Source organism: Sinocyclocheilus grahami, unplaced genomic scaffold, assembly GCF_001515645.1.
Source record: "Sinocyclocheilus grahami isolate Dianchi unplaced genomic scaffold, SAMN03320097.WGS_v1.1 scaffold852.1, whole genome shotgun sequence".
NCBI classification, from domain to species: domain Eukaryota; kingdom Metazoa; phylum Chordata; class Actinopteri; order Cypriniformes; family Cyprinidae; genus Sinocyclocheilus; species Sinocyclocheilus grahami.
In genome coordinates, this window is record NW_015506031.1 from 420,448 (window position 1) to 429,894 (window position 9,447).

At 34.1% G+C, this 9,447-nt stretch overlaps 1 protein-coding gene across 1 annotated transcript; it reads left to right on the top strand.

Moving 5' to 3' along the window:
- Nucleotides 1-588: 588 nt before the first annotated feature.
- LOC107562975 (sodium-dependent phosphate transport protein 2B-like) lies at nucleotides 589-8,406 on the top strand. The gene is made up of 13 exons (XM_016247736.1): nucleotides 589-823; nucleotides 2,134-2,197; nucleotides 2,259-2,369; nucleotides 3,957-4,085; nucleotides 4,605-4,748; nucleotides 5,120-5,231; nucleotides 5,477-5,672; nucleotides 5,884-5,979; nucleotides 6,094-6,181; nucleotides 6,275-6,442; nucleotides 6,601-6,717; nucleotides 7,539-7,663; nucleotides 7,751-8,406. Exons 2-13 carry the CDS (start codon nucleotides 2,137-2,139, stop codon nucleotides 8,309-8,311), a joined length of 1,908 nt encoding a protein of 635 aa, XP_016103222.1. The 5' UTR covers nucleotides 589-823; nucleotides 2,134-2,136; the 3' UTR covers nucleotides 8,312-8,406.
- Nucleotides 8,407-9,447: the final 1,041 nt, after the last annotated feature.

Genomic DNA, 9,447 nt, shown 5'->3' on the forward strand with positions numbered 1-9,447 from the left:
TTGGGTTAGTCCATATTTGACCCAAAGTTGGGTTGAAACAACCCAGCATTTTTTTAGAGTGTAGTATTAATATTTTGAATTAGATTTTATTTTTACATTTTCATTAAAGTTTGAGTAATTTTGTGTGTTTTTGTCATTTTAGTTTTCAAAAATGTATCTATACAGTTTATATCATTTTTTTTATTTCAGTTTTAGTTCTAAATATCTGTAATATGGATTGGTTGATGTTTAGTGGAAGTACTTAAAATGGTACATGGCACATATTAGTACCTTTTGAAAGGTACTGCCACAGTCACAGCCTTTGTACAATTTTTTTCTGAGAGTGTACCATATATATATGGTATATATAGTTCCCAGGGCACATCAGGTCTTTCATATCACAGACATTTAATAGCAGACACCTTCACACGGTCATTATCTGATGCCACACTCAGACAGTTTGAACCATGCACATAAATGGGCACACACATACACGTGCCTACACAGACACACTCCCCTTTCCGAGTGTTATCACTGACGTGGTAAACCTTGGACAGGGGAATCCTAAATGATCTGCTGGGGGGCTATAAATGCATCTGACCGGGCAGAGGTTGAACTGAGCCAGTCTGAAGAACAGCAGAATTTGTGTGTGTCTCATAGAGTGGTCTCCTTCAAGACAAGTGCTTCTGTTCAGGCTGTAGTTTTGTCAGCTGAGGTCTGAAAGTAACAGTCTTGCACTGGGTGCACTGGTTTGGGCTGAGACAGGTAGAGAGGGAACACGGATCTGACTATTGATAAGTCAAGCATTTCAGAAGCCAACACAGGTGACCTGACAACACGTCAGGTAAGTGTTTTTTAAGTCAGTAAAATTGAAATATTAATTAAATATTAATTAATTAAAATATAAAATAGATTCTTAATATTCAAAATGTATATTTTAATTAATTTAATTAATATGTCGACACTTTTATACCAGTATACCAGATTTTGTAACATCTCCTATGCATAAAAAGCAAGCATTATGTTTTTAAAAAGTGAGGATTACAAGCGTGACATGTAAAGTAAAAAAAATGTAATGTACTGTATAATATTTAGGTAACACTTTATTTCGATAGGCCACTTTAGACATTCTATTAACAGTAAGTAACTTTGCAACTACATGTCAACTAGTATTAGTAGAGTATTAGTAGACTATTTGCTTAATATCTTCTAACACTTTCTTTGTCAATTTATTCTACTAATCCTAACAGTCTACTCTGAGAGTTAGTAGACATGTAGTTGCAAATTAATGAGAATTAGTTGACATGTAGTTACAAAGTTACTTATAGTTAGTAGAATGTCTAAAGTGGACTATCGAAATAAAGTGTAACCAATATTTACATCACATAAATATAAATGTTAAACTGAGTATGAAAATAGTGTAGTAATTTATGTGTCATTAAATTGTAGCATACAGATCGTATTATTGATTATGTCAACAGACTTCAATTTCATCCTGAAATAACCTGTTGTGCAACAGCATCATAATCATTTCATTCTTTCTAGGAAAATACTAAACGCTTCTCACTATTGCAACCAAATAGTTTTACTGTACTTTAAAAGCTGGTATAAAACCACAACATCCAAAGATGTAATCTGTTGTATCATTTGGTAATATTTTAAAATTAATTTGATTTTCGTATATATTGGCAATAACTATGATGAGCCACAAAGTCATTTGCATTGTGTTGAAGCCAGTGTGGAAATGATTTGGCACAGTACAGAAATCAATATAAAACCATGTGAGTTTGATCAATTGAGGAAGCTCTGATTATTGTGACGCTCTGTGCCTTGTGTCCATTTACTTACAAACACAAATACAAAATCTAAATATCACAATATTAAAAATAATATGAATGACAGAAGTCTTAATGAATAGTACATATTTATCTTTCATATAATACAGTATCTTGTTATTTTCCCACACCATTAAAAGACTTCCACATTTTATAGAACCTGACTGGAGTATCACTGACAGTTATGAAAATGGAATTATTAGATAGCATTACCATTACATTTGTACAATACAGAAGATGCAGCAAGCAATTACAAACTATTCAGCCCATAACATTGAAAAAGAACCAATAAAACAGAATTGATATTTATATTTCACAGACAATGGCACCACGACCAAAGCAAGAGGATGAATCTGAGGAGAAGCCAAAAGGAACACTTGACGGTATGTACAGTCAATATCTATGTATAAATTGTGTATCAAAATCTTTCACGTCTTCTCTCAGTTCCCAGAAAGAAGTCTCTGTCCATGGCCCCAGCTCTATCCACAGTGGCTCTGATTGAGGAGGATCCCTGGGAAATGCTGGAATTGCAGGACACAGGGGTTAAATGGGCAGGTATGCTGAATGTTTGCACATAAGGCTGGCAGTGACCTTACAAAACTAGCTTTACTTTATTCATATTTTGTCTTGAACCCTATAAAGCAGGGGTGGCGAACTCCGGTCCTGGAGAGCCGCAGCCCTGCAGAGTTCAGCTCCAACCCTAATTAAAACTCACCTGCCTGTAGCTTCCTAGTAACTGTTCAGACCTTGATTAGCTTGTTCAGGTGTGTTTGATTAGGGTTGAAGCAAAACTCTGCAGGGCTGCGGCTCTCCAGGACCGACGCTCGCCACCCCTGCTATAAAGCTACTGTATCATATGTGACCCTGGACCACAAAACCAGTCATAAGGGTCAATTTTTTAAAACTGAGATTTATACACCATCTTAAAGCGGAATAAATAAGCTTTCCATTAATGTATGGCTTGTTAGGATACGACAATATTTGGCCGAGATACAACTATTTGAAAATCTGGAATCTGAGGGTGCAAAAAAATCTAAATATTGAGAAAATCGCCTTTAAAGTTGTCCAAATGAAGTTCTTAGCAATGCATATTACTAATCAAAAATTAAGTTTTGATATATTTACGGTAGGAAATTTACAAAATATCTTTATGGAACATGATCTTTACTTAATATCCTAATGATTTTTGGCATAAAAGAAAAATCAATCATTTTAACCCATACAATGTATTTTTAGCTATTGCTACAAATATACCCCAGCGACTTATGACTGCTTTTGTGGTCCAGGGTCACATATTTGATACACATATGTATAAGGCCTCTAAATGATGAACTTGATCAAAACTTTGTTCAAAACACGAAAAACCTGTTGTACACAATCTGCTACATGCCTTCTGTCGTCTGATTGATACTTTTTCATCAAAAGGCCTTTTAGTATATTTGTAAAAACGTTCTCCTTTTGGTTGTGGTACACATGTCTTTTTGCTGTGAAATCTTTACTGATTATACAAAATAAACATAAGAATAACTTTTATAATATTTCAAGATGTACACTGATTGGACTGAAGCAACTTACATTTATTTAATTATCCATACATAATTTTTTAGAAAAAAAATAATCAAAAATTATGCATCAGGCTTTTAAGGAACTTTTATTTGTACATCTCTCGATCATCATTATATTAGATTGCATTATGTTTTGACCCCCACAATTAAAACTACAGAGTCTATTATACAACTTTTAAAAACATTTAATATTATCTTACTAAGACATATTATTGGGAGATATAGGATGACAACTGATGTTTATTTAGATTGTATGTAAGTAGTCTGCTATACTGTTATACAAATCTCATAGATTACAAGCAATCAGAATACTTATACTTCGTATAAATATCAACAACTGACTTTACATTTTCTTTGGGCCTGACATGTTTCTTTCTTCCTCAAGTATGAGCTCCGTATATTCAATATGCATTATATCATATGAACCATAAATGCCTGATGTATCAAATATGATACTCAAAAAACGCTAACTTTTAAAAATATATATTTTATATATTATGTCTAAAGTTTCCATAAACTGTTACATTATATATATATATATTATTATTTGCTCTCTTTCCGTCTGCTAACTGTTTAGATCTGGACACTAAAGGGAAGATCTTAAGAGTTCTGATCAACGCAGCAAAGCTGTTTCTGCTGGTTGGTTTGCTGTACATGTTTGTTTGCTCACTGGACATCCTCAGCTCAGCTTTCCAGCTTGTTGGAGGTATACATTGAAATAAACACTTTAATAACACTTTCAATGGTTCTTAGGTTGCGAAAAGAATCACATTTTAGGTTCAGATCAGTGCATTGGTTTCTTGTTGCTTTAAATTGTTAGTCCACCCAAAAAATGATAATTCTGTCATAATTTACTCACCCTTATGCTGTTCCAAACAAACCTGTATGGCTTTCTTCTGTGGAATGTAAAAGGAGATACTGTTTGGTTACCACTGACTTCTACTGTAAGGACAAAACAATATATAATGGAAGTCAATGGGATCCGAAACTGTTTGGTTTCCAACACCCTTCAAACTATCTTATTTTATCTCAGACAGGTGACAGAATTATCTGATGATGACAGAATTATCTGTATGGATTATCCCACACATAAAAAGTTCTTTGTGGACCTTGAAATATTGTCCTATGGCTAGGGTCAAATGCCTTTTGGTTTTACTCGGGCAATTTCTAAGAGTACAATCTCATTGTTTTTGGTTATGCATAACACAGACGTGTGTTTCCTCAGGTAAAACAGCAGGGGACATTTTCCAGGAGAATACAGTGCTATCAAACCCTTTGGCAGGCCTGGTAATCGGGATGCTGGTAACGCTCCTAGTCCAGAGCTCCAGTACTTCCTCATCTATTGTGGTCAGCATGGTCTCCTCTGGATGTGAGTATCAAATCAAACTAATACTGACTATCAGAATCAATGATGAGTATGATTAGGAATGCAAAAATTAATTAATTAATTAATGCATCATCTAAAAATGAAAGTGCATGGCAATTGATTATATTATTTATACAGTAAAAGGTATTTCATATGTGACTTCAACAGTCAGTTGTAAAAATCCACCTGATTCACTATACTGTTACATTTGTGTCTTCAGCTAATTTTTGTAGCAAAATATTTGAATAATTCAAAGTCAAAATTGATCTGATCTGGATTTCAGACATTATTTTGTAAAGAATCATAATCAAATCATTATCAGAGTAAACCATGTCAATACATTTCACTTTTAATGCATCTGAACTTATCAACAGTGCTGGAGGTCTCAACTGCTGTTCCTATTATTATGGGGACCAACATCGGCACGTCAGTCACAAATACTGTTGTAGCCATGACACAAGTTGGCGACAGGAACAAGTTCCGTAGGTAAGGACAAGGCTTCAATATTAACTTCATAATGTATCATGACTGTGCAGAACATTACATGAGCCTGGAACAGATTTCACATTTCAGAGAGAAATTCACTTAAAGGGACAGTTCACCCAAAAAAATGAAAACTCTGTCATTATTTAGGTTACTTTAGAGTGTAAATAATGACAGATTGTAATTCTATTTTAGTTTTGAAGATATTGATGATATTCATTTGAGATCTGACTCTTTTCTGTGTCCAGGGCATTTGCGGGAGCCACCGTGCATGATTTCTTTAACTGGCTTTCTGTCCTGGTGCTTTTGCCACTGGAAGTCGCCACAGGTTACCTGGTGAAGCTCACAGATCTCATAATCAAATCGTTTAATATCCAGAGTGGCGAAAATGCACCAGCCCTTCTGAATGTTATCACTGATCCACTCACCCACTCTATCATTGTGGTATGTATGAGTGTGTCGGTATGTTGAAAGAAGCTAACATTAAAAACAGGACAGAAAGAGAGTGAATTGCCCCATGCAAACACTTATATTGCCCTTATGTACAGTACACAGTTACAAGGGTTGCTATTCACAAAGATTAGTAATCTTAAACAAGAGATTAGTTATAAAAAATTATTATTTTAAATGTATTCCTTTTTTTTGTTTTTTTTAGCTGGATGAATCTGTGATAAGCGGCATTGCAACTGGAGACCCTGAAGCTAAAAACAAATCTCTCATCAAGGTCTGGTGCCAGACAGCCTCAAACACGGTAATTATTCTAAATCATGTCAGATGGAAGAAAAAAAATGCCATTTTATTTTGTAGACGTGCAAAACTGCTGTGATTTTCTGATATTTTACAACTGACAAAATGTTTTTTCTAGACTGTCCAGAATGTGACAACGTCGAACTGCAGCGACTTTCCTTGTTGGGAATTGAAAAATGTTACAGAAATTATAAACATCAAAAAATGTGAGTTTTGATATTGATAATCCAGCAAAGACTAATGCACTATACAGAAACAAGCAGACACTCTCACTCATCTGTGGTCTCTCTCTATTCCAGGCAATCACATCTTTGTGAACACAAACCTTTCTGACCTGGCGGTTGGTCTGATTCTGCTGGCTTGTTCTCTGCTCATCCTGTGCACTTGCCTCATTTTGATTGTGAAACTGCTCAACTCGATGCTCAAGGGCCAGGTTGCTGTTGTCATCAAGAAGATAATGAACACTGGTCAGCATCCTTGAGATATTTTAGAACCAGAGAGCATATTTAGAAGTTATCTCCTGTTTAAAATAAGCAAAATAAAAATGAGTAAAGCTGGAACTTAAATGTTACTATAATATAATTTGGTTTTGTATTTTATGTATTTATTGTTTTTGTATGCACAGATTTTCCATTTCCATTTGCATGGCTGACTGGATACATTGCAATGGTGGTTGGCGCAGGAATGACTTTTATTGTCCAGAGCAGTTCTGTCTTTACCTCGGCTATAACTCCTCTTGTTGGTCAGTACAACCATCTATTCATTGTCTTCTATTGTCAAAGTTTAGCATTATTTCCTTACCCTCATATGGAACACAAAAAGAGAAATGTTGGACTTGAGAATTGAAAGAGTCCAATTTGTGAATGAATCATACATTTTCTTTTCTTTTTCTTTCTTTTCCTTTTTTTTGCCATTATTATTATTATTATGTCTAGATTTTTTATTAATTTTAGTTTATTTATTTTTTATTAATTTAGTAATTCAAGTTAAACCAAATGAAAATAAGACATCTTGGCAACTAGCTGAAATTAAATAAGCTTAACATTTTGTATTTCAAGTAACAATCTCTTTTTGTTTCGTTTTGTTTTTTTGGTATGATTTTATGATTTTTTTTTATGATTTTCATGGTTTTATTTTTTATTTTAGTTACAATAACCCTGATTTAAGCATGAATTGGACATGTACTTCTCTCATGAATGTGCATAACAGCTTAAATTTTAGTCTGTCATAATAAATAATATGGACTGCTTTTATGAAACTTTTTTTAAGCCCCAAAAGTCACCATTTATTGCAATTGCATTAAAAAGAATGTCAAAAATGTTTGGAACAACATGGGAGTGAGTAAATAATGCCATCAGTTTTGGCTTTAAGTCAGTAGTTTAGATTTTTCTGTTGCTTGTTATCTTTTTTCATTTATTTTGCTATGAATTACTGGGGAAAAAATTACCTTTTTTTTTTCTTCTTCAAAAAACATTTGGGTGTATTTAACTATTTAATAATGCTCCTACACTTAGCATTTGGTAGTTGACTTTATAATGACATTTGTGTTCCTTCTGGTCTCAGGTATTGGTGTTATAAAAATTGAAAGAGCATATCCTCTTTCCCTTGGATCTAATATTGGAACAACTACTACAGCAATATTAGCCGCCATGGCTAGTCCAGGGGAAACACTTGGAAATTCATTACAGGTTAGCTAACATATATATTCAAACATATTCATGATCACACTCACACACCCAGTCCATATTTGATGGTGTTACTCTTCTCTCCATTAGATCGCCTTGGTTCATCTCTTCTTCAACCTCTCTGGGATTTTGCTGTGGTACCCAATCCCTTTCACCCGTCTCCCCATTCGAATGGCGAAGGCTCTTGGTCAACTAACAGCTCAATACCGTTGGTTTTCAGGCGTTTACATCATCTTCTGCTTCTTCGCTTTCCCTCTAGTGGTCTTCGGCCTGTCTTTAGCTGGCTGGCTGGTCCTTGTGGGCGTTCTTGTTCCCATAGTGGTCGTTCTGATCTTCATTATCGTTGTTAACAGTCTACAGAAGCACAAACCTCAGTGGCTTCCTTCCATTCTCCAGTCTTGGGACTTCCTTCCACTATGGGCCCACTCTCTTGAACCATGGGATCGAGTGGTTACCACGATGGCCGCTCGCTGCTGCTGTTGCTGCAAGTGCTGCAATACTACGGAAGAAAATGAAGAAATGGGAAAACATGAAAACATGGATCAGGAAATTGAGATGTATGACAATCCGACAATGACCAATATAAGAAAGATCAAGGAGGTCAAGAAAACTTCAGACAGTTGTGAAATCTTCAAAGCAACCTCTTTATAGAGTGAAACAGAGCATTATAGGTTATTACTGAACATATCCAACTCATCCAACTGGTTTTGATTTTTAATACCTGGAGTCGACAGGTTATATCAGTGGACTTTAGAGCAAGAATAAAGAGGAAACTAACTAATTTTACCATTTATTTTTAAAGTCTTACATTTATTTTGCTTCTTATTTTTATACAAAGATGCTATTTTGTACAGGATTTTGTACATGTTATTGTTAAATATATAATCTAATGTTACATATTGTGAGATTTTCCAATTGTTCTTTTATTTGTCAACATGAAAAGCATACATTTGTTTTTAATACCTCTAAGTGGAAATAAATGCCAGCTATCACACAAACAAAATCTATTATACACTGTAAAAAAAAATCCGTAAAATTTACGTTAAAAAAACGGCAGCTGTGGTTGTCAGAATTTTACAGTAAAAAATACAGTTACAACATTTTAGGTTTTACGGTTTCAACTTAAATTTACAGTTAAATACTATAATTTCATTAACAGATATAATGGTAATATACCAACCTATTGAAGTACTGAAATCTGTTTTGTACCTTTGTAATACACTGATAACCACCAAATGCAGGAGGTGATGAGAAAGTCACATGATGAACCAAAGCCCATCACATGCAGCTTTTAAATAATAACATATATAGAAGGTGCACAGTGTCATTCACACAAACACTAAACACCATCATGGTAACACACATGAAACTGAAATAATGCAATAAACATTCATTTAACAACATTAGGTGTAACATACAACCCTAATATACAAAACTGATAAGAAAAAACTAAGACGAAACATAGTCATTTCAACAACAAAAAAACATCAAATTTTAAATGTAACGCAGGGAATTCTGGGAATGTCAAATTACGGTTATTCCCTGTAAATTAAATCCCTTTTTCACTTTCAAAAACGGTATACTACTGTAAAATTACATGTAATGTCCAATACAGTTTTTCACTGTATATAGTAGGGGAATTTACTGTTAACCTTTTAACAGTTTTTTACTGTAGCATTTTTACATTCTTTTACCGTTAAATTCATGGTAATTTTTTACAGTGTAAAACATGTTTTAAATCAGATTTTAACTCTGATCTGTCTATTATCCTCTTTCTAATGGTAAAT

Coding starts and splice junctions, on each gene's coding strand:
- LOC107562975 (XM_016247736.1), top strand. CDS start 2,137: ATGGCACCACGACCAAAGCAAGAGGATGAATCTGAGGAGAAGCCAAAA. Junction 2,370..3,956: donor CACAGGGGTTAAATGGGCAG/GTATGCTGAATG, acceptor CTAACTGTTTAG/ATCTGGACACTAAAGGGAAG. Junction 6,443..6,600: donor CAAGAAGATAATGAACACTG/GTCAGCATCCTT, acceptor TTGTATGCACAG/ATTTTCCATTTCCATTTGCA.